Here is a 13730-nt window from a genome sequence, read left to right on the forward strand (position 1 = left end):
TCTTCTTGCTGGACTCTACAGATCCTGCATTGAAGCCATTGATAGTCTTTGGGACGCTTCAACAGGAAAGAATACCTTCCAGCCAACAATGTCCCTACAGAACGTTCAAATGATATCAAGAGATGTCTGAGCAAGATCTGACAAGTTAGTGATTAGGGATATCTGGGAGAAAAGGGTGTAGCTACTTCAACTGATGTTCAACCCAGGGCCAGAGGTGACAGTGAGTGAACACCTCGTTCCTTTCTGAGGAAATGACCTTCTTTTTGTCAAAATGCCCAGTAACCCAGGGAAGTATGGCATACATATCTGGGCAGCCTTTGATGCAAAAACAAGCTATGTGTGGAATCTACAGATTTACACAGACAAAGCTGCAAGTGGAATTCCTGAGAAAAACTAAAGAAAACGCACAGTCCTTGATATTACCCTTTCCAAAAAATTTGAATGTCACGCAAAAATGTATTTATTTCCATAATTCCATTCAAAACATTAAACTTCCATAGATTATAGATTCAGGGCCCACAACTTAAACAATTTCAAGTATTTAGTTGTTTATTTGTACATAATTTGGGCTTCTCGCTCACAAAACCGACGAAAACCGGATTTCAAAAAATGAGAATACTGTGAAGAAATCAGCCCAAATTTTACAGGGCATGAATGTTTTAAACTGAGTGTCACACACTACTCATCTACTAAACCCAAAGCACCTGCACAGGTAGTCAATTAAGGGGAACATTATCACAATTTCAGAAGGGTTAAAACCATTAAAAATCAGTTCCCAGTGGCTTATTTTTCGAAGTTTTTTTCAAAATTTTACCCATCACGCAATATCCCTAAAAAAAGCTTCAAAGTACCTGATTTTAACCATCGTTATATACACCCGTCCATTTTCCTGCGACGTCACATAGTGATGCCGATACAAACAAACATGGTGGAAAGAACAGCAAGGTATAGCGACATTAGCTCGGATTCAAATTCGGATTTCAGCGGCTTAAGCGATTCAACAGATTACGCATGAATTGAAACGGATGGTTGTAGTGTGGAGGCAGGTAGCGAAAACGAAATTGAAGAAGAAACTGAAGCTATTGAGCCATATCGGTTTGAACCGTATGCAAGCGAAACCCACGAAAACGACACGACAGCCAGCGACACGGGAGAAAGCGAGGACGAATTCGGCGATCGCCTTCTAACCAACGATTGGTATGTGTTTGTTTGGCATTAAAGGAAACTAACAACTATGAACTAGGTTTACAGCATATGAAATACATTTGGCAACAACATGCACTTTGAGAGTGCAGACAGCCCAGTTTTCATCAATTAATATATTCTGTAGACATACCCTCATCCGCTCGCAGATTTCTTTGACTTTATCGTTGGAAATGCATCTGCTTTGAGTGTCGCAGGATATCCACACATTCTTGCCATCTCTGTCGTAGCATAGCTTTCGTCGGTAAAGTGTGCGGAACAAACGTCCAATTTCTTGCCACTTTCACATCTTTGGACCACTGGTGCAACTTGAATCCGTCCCTGTTCGTGTTGTTACACCCTCCGACAACACACCGACGAGGCATGGTGTCTCCAAGGTACGGAAAACAATCGAAAAAACGGAAAATAACAGAGCTGATTTGACTCGGTGTTTGTAATGTGTTTGAGAAAATGGCGGATTGCTTCCCGATGTGACGTCACAACGTCATCGCTCCGAGAGCGAATAATAGAAAAGCGTTTAATTCACCAAAATTCACCCATTTAGAGTTCGGAAATCGGTTAAAAAAATATATGGTCTTTTTTCTGCAACATCAAGGTATATATTGACGCTTACATAGGTCTGGTGATAATGTTCCCCTTTAAATTGCTTCACTTTGGTTCAATTGTCTCAATTAGGATGAATATGGGGAAGACTGCAGACTTAACAACTGGCCAGAAGACCATCATTGATACCCTCCATAAGATGGGTAAGCCACAGAAGTTCAAAGCTAAGGAGGCTGGCTGTTCACAGAGTGCTGTGTCCAAGCATATCAATGGAAAGTCTAGTGGAAGGGCAAAATGTGGCAGGAGAAGATGCACAAGCAGAAGAGCTGACCGTGGTCCTCTGCAGATTATCAAAGAGAGAAGATTCATGAATCTGGCAAAGATCCGGAAAGAGTGGAATGAGGCGGGGAGTCACAGCTTCAAAAACCACCACATTCAGACCATATTTTGATTGATTTGATCCTAAAAAAAATTCTGCAAAAACTGAGAAGTAACTGGTGATTTCTTCACAGTATTCCAATTTTTTAAAATCCTGTTTTCATGGGTTTTATGAGCTGGAAGCCCAAATTATGTACGAATAAACAACTAAATACTTGTGTGGGTCCTGAATCTATAATCTATGGAAGTTTAACGTTTCGAACGGAATTATGGAAATAAATATACTTTTCCTTAATATTACATTTTTTTGGAAAGGTTCTGTACACATTGTTTTGTTTTGTTTTTTTACCAGCTATTACTTTGGACAATAACTTCCCAGGAGGAAACTTACCATGGGGGGAACAGTGGGGAAAAAACTGATCTATCCCCAAAATTAGTCCTCTAAGTTTTCTTTTACAGACACCACTAATGTTGTCTCACATTGTCCAAAAAAACCCCAGAAGCATAATACTTTTGTCTACTCTTCACAAAGACAAAGCTGTGTCATTAGGAATCTTTTTTTGAAGTAAATATACATATACATACAAATATACATACAAAATTGACCCCACCACCGTAGTTGTTACTATATCCATCCATCCATTTTCTACCGCCTGTCCCTTTTGGGGTCGCGGGGGTTGCTGGAGCCTATCTCAGCTGCATTCTAGCGGTAGGCGGGGTACACCCTGGACAAGTCGCCACCGTAGATGTTACTATAGTTAATCAAAAATAAAATTAAAACCTAAATATGATACATTAATTTAAGAAATGTGTTCCATTAACACATTACCTGTGCAGGTGCTTTGAATTTAGCAGATGAGTGGTGTGTTTAAAACAGGGGTGTCAAACTCATTTAAAAAAAATTAATTTCACATTATGCATGCGGGTAATAACCTGTGAATAATCATGATTAATCGAAATGCATATGCATTTGATTAGTAGATTTTTTTTATGTATAACTTGCTTTAAAATCATAAATAAAGGTGACAAGCAGACATTTCCCTATTTGTTTTTATCTCACAAAAATAGTCTTGCAATACAATATATAATGATATAATTGGCATGATCAGATAATATTAAAGTTTAAAATATGCATTTTGTTTTCTGTCAAAATTAAAAAAAAAAAATGCATTTAGTAAAAAAAAAAAAAAAAAAAAAAAAGTATTTTATTGAAACCCATAGAATGATGTGGCGGGCCAGAACTGGCCCCGGGGCCTTTAGTTTGACACCTGTGGTTTAAAACATTCATGCCCTGTAAAATTTGGGCTGATTTCGTCACAGTATTCTCATTTTTTGTACCACAAAAACCATTTAGTTATTTATATGATTTTCTTGAGACTATTTCTTTTTGTGGTCATATTCATACTGACAGAAAAGCCCCAGAGGCCTACACCAAAATATTTAAATCAATATTTTCAAGGATAAGCTAATGTAACAAGGTAATCAAGAGATGATAAAAAACATTTGAATGATGGTAAATTGTTATTCCTAATTTAAGACACTAGAGATGTGAACAGAAAGTTAACACAAGAGGAAGGTTAATAAATCCACTTAACAATTGTAATAAGTATTTAGTAGATTACAGCATCACAACTGACTCCACTCACCAGTGCTGTAACGTTGTAATGGGCATAGGGGTCCATCGAGGCGTATATATATAATAAATATTGCCAGTCACAATTAACTTGTGCTCAGCTGGGAAAATAAATGTATATATATACTTATTATGTCATCCATTTTCTTATTATGAACTGTTGCAGGCGTATTCTATAAATCATGCTAATATTAAAAATGTAACGTAATAAAATGTGGGGATATAAAAGGCATCCGGTGCTATCAGACCGGGCGGAAGCGGAAATTGACGTCACAAACCACCTAGGAGCACCTGTCAGACCCAGCGTTTTTTGCCACGGAGCCACTGCATGGAAGAATCCTCATTTTTGACCTTTTTTGTGGACTTTCCATTGGCCTGTGGAGAACCAGGACAACAGAGACTTTTTCCAGGAGGACTTTGAGTTGGATGCGCAGACGCGGTACCGTGAGTATGCTGTTGCGGCTTCCAAACATTTGATCGCTTGCCCGTACGTGCATGCCGCTATGTGCATGTCACGTACGTAACTTTGGGGAAATATATGTGTTATATGAACTTTGGGGAGGTGAACGGTACTTTTAGGCTGTGGGATTGAGTGTTTTGTGCGGGTGTTTGATTTGTATTGGTGGGTTACATGGACGGGAGGGGGGAGGTGGTTGTTATGCGGGATTTATTTGTGGCATATTAAATATAAGCCTGGTTGTGTTGTGGCTAATAGAGTATATACAGGTAAAAGCCAGTAAATTAGAATATTTTGAAAAACTTTATTTATTTCAGTAATTGCATTCAAAAGGTGTAACTTGTGCATTATATTTATTCATTGCACACAGACTGATGCATTCAAATGTTTATTTCATTTAATTTTGATGATTTGAAGTGGCAACAAATGAAAATCCAAAATTCCGTGTGTCACAAAATTTGAATATTACTTAAGGCTAATACAAAAAAGGGATTTTTAGAAATGTTGGCCAACTGAAAAGTATGAAAATGAAAAATATGAGCATGTACAATACTCAATACTTGGTTGGAGCTCCTTTTGCCTCAATTACTGCGTTAATGCGGCGTGGCATGGAGTCGATGAGTTTCTGGCACTGCTCAGGTGTTATGAGAGCCCAGGTTGCTCTGATAGTGGCCTTCAACTCTTCTGCGTTTTGGGGTCTGGCATTCTGCATCTTCCTTTTCACAATACCCCACAGATTTTCTATGGGGCTAAGGTCAGGGGAGTTGGCGGGCCAATTTAGAACAGAAATACCATGGTCCGTAAACCAGGCACGGGTAGATTTATTAAATATAAGCCTGGTTGTGTTGTGGCTAATAGTTATACATGTCTTGTGTTTATTTACTGTACTAATCATTACCAGCTGAATATCAGGTCCCACCCGTGACTCCTTAATTTGCATAGTGGCAAAGACACCCGGTGAACTTGGGTGCGTTTGTTACGCTTGCACCAAGTTGTTCTACAAGAGCATGGCCACCGTGGAGCTCTTTGTGTTCCTCTTCGCTCCACTCATCCACCGGATCAAGGAGTCAGACTTGATTTGTTTGTTGTTTGTTACAACGTTTCCAGAAAGGACTTCCTTCCGGTGATTGAACTAACGCCACATGTTGCTTTTTACTTTTTACTATATACAGGTAAAAGCCAGTAAATTAGAATATTTTGAAAAACTTGATTTATTTCAGTAATTGCATTCAAAAGGTGTAACTTGTGCATTATATTTATTCATTGCACACAGACTGATGCATTCAAATGTTTATTTCATTTAATTTTGATGATTTGAAGTGGCAACAAATGAAAATCCAAAATTCCGTGTGTCACAAAATTTGAATATTACTTAAGGCTAATACAAAAAAGGGATTTTTAGAAATGTTGGCCAACTGAAAAGTATGAAAATGAAAAATATGAGCATGTACAATACTCAATACTTGGTTGGAGCTCCTTTTGCCTCAATTACTGCGTTAATGCGGCGTGGCATGGAGTCGATGAGTTTCTGGCACTGCTCAGGTGTTATGAGAGCCCAGGTTGCTCTGATAGTGGCCTTCAACTCTTCTGCGTTTTTGGGTCTGGCATTCTGCATCTTCCTTTTCACAATACCCCACAGATTTTCTATGGGGCTAAGGTCAGGGGAGTTGGCGGGCCAATTTAGAACAGAAATACCATGGTCCGTAAACCAGGCACGGGTAGATTTTGCGCTGTGTGCAGGCGCCAAGTCCTGTTGGAACTTGAAATCTCCATCTCCATAGAGCAGGTCAGCAGCAGGAAGCATGAAGTGCTCTAAAACTTGCTGGTAGACGGCTGCGTTGACCCTGGATCTCAGGAAACAGAGTGGACCGACACCAGCAGATGACATGGCACCCCAAACCATCACCCAACCATGCAAATTTTGCATTTCCTTTGGAAATCGAGGTCCCAGAGTCTGGAGGAAGACAGGAGAGGCACAGGATCCACGTTGCCTGAAGTCTAGTGTAAAGTTTCCACCATCAGTGATGGTTTGGGGTGCCATGTCATCTGCTGGTGTCGGTCCACTCTGTTTCCTGAGATCCAGGGTCAACGCAGCCGTCTACCAGCAAGTTTTAGAGCACTTCATGCTTCCTGCTGCTGACCTGCTCTATGGAGATGGAGATTTCAAGTTCCAACAGGACTTGGCGCCTGCACACAGCGCAAAATCTACCCGTGCCTGGTTTACGGACCATGGTATTTCTGTTCTAAATTGGCCCGCCAACTCCCCTGACCTTAGCCCCATAGAAAATCTGTGGGGTATTGTGAAAAGGAAGATGCAGAATGCCAGACCCAAAAACGCAGAAGAGTTGAAGACCACTATCAGAGCAACCTGGGCTCTCATAACACCTGAGCAGTGCCAGAAACTCATCGACTCCATGCCACGCCGCATTAACGCAGTAATTGAGGCAAAAGGAGCTCCAACCAAGTATTGAGTATTGTACATGCTCATATTTTTCATTTTCATACTTTTCAGTTGGCCAACATTTCTAAAAATCCCTTTTTTGTATTAGCCTTAAGTAATATTCTAATTTTGTGACACACGGAATTTTGGATTTTCATTTGTTGCCACTTCAAATCATCAAAATTAAATGAAATAAACATTTGAATGCATCAGTCTGTGTGCAATGAATAAATATAATGTACAAGTTACACCTTTTGAATGCAATGACTGAAATAAATCAAGTTTTTCAAAATATTCTAATTTACTGGCTTTTACCTGTATATAAACCATGTTGGTGCGGCTCATATCTGCAGGAAGCAGGTGCACCACATCACACACAAGACTATTAGATGGTTATGTTTTCATTTACCTGAAAAGTTCTCCGGCCGGGAGCAAAGAGCTCAAAGCAGGCGTTCTTTTTGGAGTCCTTCCTCACGTTGGCGACGAGCTGGACGCTGTAGCCGTTTATGTAAAACGAGCCTTTCTGTTGTTTATCTGCAGGGGGAGAGGACAGGTGAGCTCACGTGCCGCTGTGGGCTCACCTTCCAAGCGCACCTTTGTCACTCCCAAAGTAGAAGAATATGGAATTGTTGAGGACGCACCAGCGCCTCTGCCACCCGGGGCCAAAGAAGCTGGGATCTGAAGACAAAAGGGTGCACGGTGAGGTTCCTCAGAGGTACTTACTGTTTAGTTGAACGCAATGTTTACCTCTACGTCTCTTTTCCAAATAACCTTGCTTCAGGACGTTGTTGAGGTCCTGTGCTGCTGTGAAGGGGATGTCCTCAAAGACTGCAAACAAAATCACATTTCCGTGTTTTTCATCCGTGCATTTATTTGTGGCAGCCTGACACACATACATGTGGATGCTACCTGCTCACCCTCGTCATACAATACAGTGTGAGTGAATGTAGCTTGTTGTTCCAACTGTGTACACTGGATGGAATCAGCTGTTGAAATTAACCAATAATAGGGAGTAGGGATGCAACGTTTGTAGATTTTGTGTTTGAGTAATAACTACGGTTTCAGGCGCAGTCAAGGCGTTGAGGGGATCTGGTTTGGTGGCTGCAGGATTAGGTCTCTGCTTTTTGCAGATGATGTGGTCCTGATGGCTTCATCTGGCCAGGATCTTCAGCTCTCGCTGGATCGGTTCGCAGCCGAGTGTGAAGCGACTGGGATGAGAATCAGCACCTCCAAGTCCGAGTCCATGGTTCTCGCCCGGAAAAGGGTGGAGTGCCATCTCCGGGTTGGGGAGGAGATCTTGCCCCAAGTGGAGGAGTTCAAGTACCTCCTCAAGTACCTTCCTTCACGAGTGAGGGAAGAGTGGATCGTGAGATCGACAGGCGGATCGGTGCGGCGTCTTCAGTAATGCGGACGCTGTATCGATCCGTTGTGGTGAAGAAGGAGCTGAGCCGGAAGGCAAAGCTCTCAATTTACCGGTCGATCTACGTTCCCATCCTCACCTATGGTCATGAGCTTTGGGTTATGACCGAAAGGACAAGATCACGGGTACAAGCGGCCGAAATGAGTTTCCTCCGCCGGGTGGCAGGGCTCTCCCTTAGAGATAGGGTGAGAAGCTCTGCCATCCGGGAGGAGCTCAAAGTAAAGCCGCTGCTCCTCCACATCGAGAGGAGCCAGATGAGGTGGTTCGGGCATCTGGTCAGGATGCCACCCGAACGCCTCCCTAGGGAGGTGTTTAGGGCACGTCCGACCGGTAGGAGGCCGCGGGGAAGACCCAGGACACGTTGGGAAGACTATGTCCCCCGGCTGGCCTGGGAACGCCTCGGGGTCCCACAGGAAGAGCTGGACGAAGTGGCTGGGGAGAGGGAAGTCTGGGCTACACTGCTTAGGCTGCTGCCCCCGCGACCCGACCTCGGATAAGCGGAAGAAGATGGATGGATGGATGGATACGGTTTCACCATAATCATGAATTTATTCATTTCACAACAAAACAAATATAAAATTTAGGGCTGCAACAACTAATCGATTACATCGATTAAAATCGGTTATTAAAATAGTTGGCGATTAATTTAGTCATCGATTCATTGGATCAATGCTATGCGCATGCGCAGAGGCTACTTTTATTTTTTTATAAACCTTTATTTATAAACTGCAACATTTACAAACAGCTGAGAAATAATAATCAAAATAAGTATGGTGCCAGTATGCTGGTTTTTTTCCCCCAATAAAATACTGGAAAGGATAGGAATGTAGTTTGTCTCTTTTATCCGATTATTAATCGATTAGTCGAAGTAACAATCGACAGGTTAATCGATTATCAAATTCGTTGTTAGTTGCAGCCCTAATAACATTACATAATCCTTAGAGGCAATGTTCCCTCTAATTGTTCATGTGTGTGAGCAAACACAAAAACTCTCTGAGCATTCAGTGGAGCACATGTGAGTAACATCACATGTGGCAATACCACATACTTGCCAACCTTGAGACCTCCGATTTCGGGAGGTGGTCGGGTGGGGCGGGGGCGTGGTTGGGGGCGTGGCTAAGAGGGGAGGAGTATATGTACAGCTCGAATTCACCAAGTCAAGAATTTCATATATATATACAGTATATATATACAGCATATATATATATATATATATATATATATATATATACATACATATACTGTATGTATATATATATAGCTAGAATTCACTGAAAGTGAAGTATTTTCTTATATATATATATACAATATATCAGAACCCAGATCACCCACAACAAAAAACCCACCAGTGATCCGCAGGTACCCAGAAAGGTTTCGAGTACCACCAAAAAAACTGAATCTCTGAAGACAGTATAAAAATCTGTGTTAAAGGTGTACAAATACTGTTTGTATAATAAGCATGTTATTGTTTACAAATGAGGGTTAAGAGTTCAGTACTAAAAAAAAAGAAGAATGTGGCTTAAGTACAGTTTTTTAATTGAACTGCTGCATTTTTTTGGTTGCGTTGTTTATTTCTTTTGAGTAACTTCTACATTTCCAAAAGGGGAGGAATGTAATAGAGTGATCTATGTTTGTCTGTTGCCATCTCCTGGTGAATGTTGGCTATAGCGCACTGGGGTTACTTTTTGGTTGGCCAACGATTTACGTGGTGTTGCGCACCTGACGTCAAGTGTGTGAGTCTGTTCTGAAGTCTACAGTAAAGAGACGTACTTCATCCCCTCGCCTGTTTATTGCCTCCAACTCAATATATTACAACAACATTGCTCCATGCGGACCTGGAGGGGGCGTGGCCTCCAGGTCCGCCTGAATTTCGGAAGATTTTCGGGAGAAAATTTGTCCCGGGAGGTTTTCGGGAGAGGCGCTGAATTTTGGGAGTCTCCCGGAAAATCCGGGAGGGTTGGCAAGTATGATACTAGCAGCACACCTGTCTCAAAACAATCTTTTATAATAACACTCAAATGACAGGAGTCATTTTCATGAGATTATTTTGTAATATTAGTGATTTGGCCCACTTGTAATGAAAATAAAAGAAATCTTGTTTTTCATAAGCTGTGGATTAGTATTGTACAATATGTCTGGGTGGGGGTCCTGCTTTGGAAATCATTTGTACCCCTTTCAGAGATCACATTTAGTTCCCCTTAAACATTCTCATGTTGCACAATGAAATGTAAGCATAGGATGAAGTGTGCAATCCTGTAACTTTCTCTAGTAACAGCATTCCATGATTAATATCAATAAATTAACATTAATAATAAATGACAGTAGAATAAGCACACGTATGACTGAGGAGTCATAGTGTAACTTTGTGTGGTGTTTGAGTTGTCCGACTTTTTGTGTGGCCATAAACGCACCAGTGGCTTAGTGGTATGCGTGTTGGTGACAGATGACAAGTTGGTTTTGGCCTGGTTTGTACGGCAGAAAATTTAAAAAAAATCGAGATAGAAGTTTTTTACTCATGTTTTTGGTGTGGTTGTGGCCGAATACAAACAGTTTTGCTCAATAAAGTGATCGATATAAATCCTGTGCCCGAAGTATCTCGATAGACGATAAAATAATTGAACGGTTTTCAATTGAACGGTGTTGACGAACATCGTTAGGGCCGCTTGTTGTCACTGTCACTCAGAGTTGCATTGCTAAATTATACAGAATAAATTATGTGTTTATTTTGTTTAGAAATCAGATGGGATTTGATTTGGTGCGCGGCATATATTTGCTGTGCGCAGAGGACGCTTGAGCAGTGCGCAATTGCGCAGGCGCGCACCTTAGAGGGAACGTTGCTTAGAGGAGTGATTCTTAAACTGGTGCAGAGGTTGGCAACCCGCGGCTTATTAGCGCCGCCCTAGTGGCTCCCTGGAGAAACGGAAAAAGATGGGGGGGGGGGGATATATTTTTTGTTTTAATATGGTTTGTGTATGAGGACAAACATAACATAAACCTTCCTAATTGTTAGAAAGCCCACTGTTTAATATGTTTATGCTTCACTGATGAGAGTATTTGGCAAGCATCGTTTTGTCCTACTAATTTCGGCGGTCCGAGAACTCACCGTAGTTGTGTGCATTGTGACGCAACAGTTTGTTTACGTGTACAACTTTCTCCGACGCTGCCACAGAAAGACGTGTTTTATGCCACTCCTTCACTGTCTCATTTTGTCCACCAAACGTTTTATGCTGTATGTGAGTGCACAAAGGTGAGATTTGTTAATGTTATTGACTTGTGTGGAGTGATTATTAGGCATATGACTAGTGTTGCATGACTGCAAGTTAATCCATGCTAACATGCTATTTAGGCTAGCTGTATGTACATATTGCATCATTATGCCTTGTTTGTAGGTGTATTTGAGCTCATTTAATTTTACTTATGTCCTCTGTGCATTTAATTTATATTTGCATGTCTCATGACACATGATCTAGATAGATATATAGATAGTACTTTATTGATTCCTTCAGGAAAGTTCCCTCAGGAATCTGCATTTAATATTGGCTGCATTTCTAATAGTTGTTTGTGTGCCATGTTGTTCCAGACCACAGCAAACGTTAACCAGCTTGCAAAGATTGTAATAAATCTATTAGAAGAAGACAGCCTGCTGTTTCCTTTAACTTGGACACATACATCTATACCTTTGGCCATTCTAAGCCAGTCATTTCCAGGAGTTATCTCACCCTCCGAGAAGCCTTCGTTTTACTAATGTTTTCCAATGTTGTAAAAATGTGTAGAATGAATATTATATTTCAGATTTGCGTCAGCCTGCAAAATTACTTTGATAGTAGGCTAAAATATCCAATTACAGCATGTGTTGCATTCTATATAAGGGATTTAACTTTTTGCGGCTCCAGAACAGATTTGTTTTTGGTATTTTTGGTCCAATATGGCTCCTTCAACATTTTAGGCTGCCGACCCCTGCACTAGTAGTACGCGGGCTCCATCTAGTGGTACGCCAAATAATCACTTACTTAAATATTCAAACACATTAATACTGTTCAAACTGTGTGCATTGTTACAGTGGCCAAAATATTAAATTACATTTCCATTCATCTATTTTCTACCGCTTAGGGGGCTGGGGTTTATCCCAGCTGCACTACTTCTTAAATAAAATCTCTGCCTTGTTTTTAATGACTCTTCAGGTCTACTGTATTTCAATATTAGTCATTATGGGGGTACTTGGAGAGCCAAGTGTTTTGAAAAAAGTTTGATAACCACTGCCTTAGAGGTTCTGATGCATTACAGGTAAAAGCCAGTAAATTAGAATATTTTGAAAAACTTGATTTATTTCAGTAATTGCATTCAAAAGGTGTAACTTGTACATTATATTTATTCATTGCACACAGACTGATGCATTCAAATGTTTATTTCATTTAATTTTGATGATTTGAAGTGGCAACAAATGAAAATCCAAAATTCCGTGTGTCACAAAATTAGAATATTACTTAAGGCTAATACAAAAAAGGGATTTTTAGAAATGTTGGCCAACTGAAAAGTATGAAAATGAAAAATATGAGCATGTACAATACTCAATACTTGGTTGGAGCTCCTTTTGCCTCAATTACTGCGTTAATGCGGCGTGGCATGGAGTCGATGAGTTTCTGGCACTGCTCAGGTGTTATGAGAGCCCAGGTTGCTCTGATAGTGGCCTTCAACTCTTCTGCGTTTTTGGGTCTGGCATTCTGCATCTTCCTTTTCACAATACCCCACAGATTTTCTATGGGGCTAAGGTCAGGGGAGTTGGCGGGCCAATTTAGAAAAGAAATACCATGGTCCGTAAACCAGGCACGGGTAGATTTTGCGCTGTGTGCAGGCGCCAAGTCCTGTTGGAACTTGAAATCTCCATCTCCATAGAGCAGGTCAGCAGCAGGAAGCATGAAGTGCTCTAAAACTTGCTGGTAGACAGCTGCGTTGACCCTGGATCTCAGGAAACAGAGTGGACCGACACCAGCAGATGACATGGCACCCCAAACCATCACTGATGGTGGAAACTTTACACTAGACTTCAGGCAACGTGGATCCTGTGCCTCTCCTGTCTTCCTCCAGATTCTGGGACCTCGATTTCCAAAGGAAATGCAAAATTTGCATGGTTGGGTGATGGTTTGGGGTGCCATGTCATCTGCTGGTGTATTGTACATGCTCATATTTTTCATTTTCATACTTTTCAGTTGGCCAACATTTTTAAAATCCCTTTTTTGTATTAGCCTTAAGTAATATTCTAATTTTGTGACACACGGAATTTTGGATTTTCATTTGTTGCCACTTCAAATCATCAAAATTAAATGAAATAAACATTTGAATGCATCAGTCTGTGTGCAATGAATAAATATAATGTACAAGTTACACCTTTTGAATGCAATTAATGAAATAAATCAAGTTTTTCAAAATATTCTAATTTACTGGCTTTTACCTGTATAAACGCACGCACTTTGCTTTTGTTCCGTGCAGGTTGTGCTGAAAACAAGGTCCCATCAAAATGTCCAGTTATAGTGAGAGAGGAGGACTGAAACACACGGTGTAGTGGAGCCTTTGCGTGGCATTTCTAATCCCGGTTCATAGAAAAACTGGCTAAGCGATGCATCCCTAATATCAAATAAATGCTAATTTTCTTAGACGA

The 13730-nt window shown here is 40.8% G+C and overlaps 1 protein-coding gene across 1 annotated transcript in view; it reads right to left on the reverse strand.

Annotated features, from left to right (window-relative positions):
- Positions 1–13730, reverse strand: part of skap1 (src kinase associated phosphoprotein 1) — a 278687-nt gene that overhangs the window by 138896 nt on the left and 126061 nt on the right. The window contains exons 5-7 of the mRNA XM_061931992.1: positions 7402–7482; positions 7249–7332; positions 7064–7188 (exon numbers count right to left, since the gene is read on the reverse strand). Coding sequence (XP_061787976.1) covers positions 7064–7188; positions 7249–7332; positions 7402–7482 — 290 coding nt within the window. The remainder of the gene's footprint in view (positions 1–7063; positions 7189–7248; positions 7333–7401; positions 7483–13730) is intronic.

The sequence above is a fragment of the Nerophis lumbriciformis genome, linkage group LG39 (genome assembly GCF_033978685.3).
Source record: "Nerophis lumbriciformis linkage group LG39, RoL_Nlum_v2.1, whole genome shotgun sequence".
NCBI classification, from domain to species: domain Eukaryota; kingdom Metazoa; phylum Chordata; class Actinopteri; order Syngnathiformes; family Syngnathidae; genus Nerophis; species Nerophis lumbriciformis.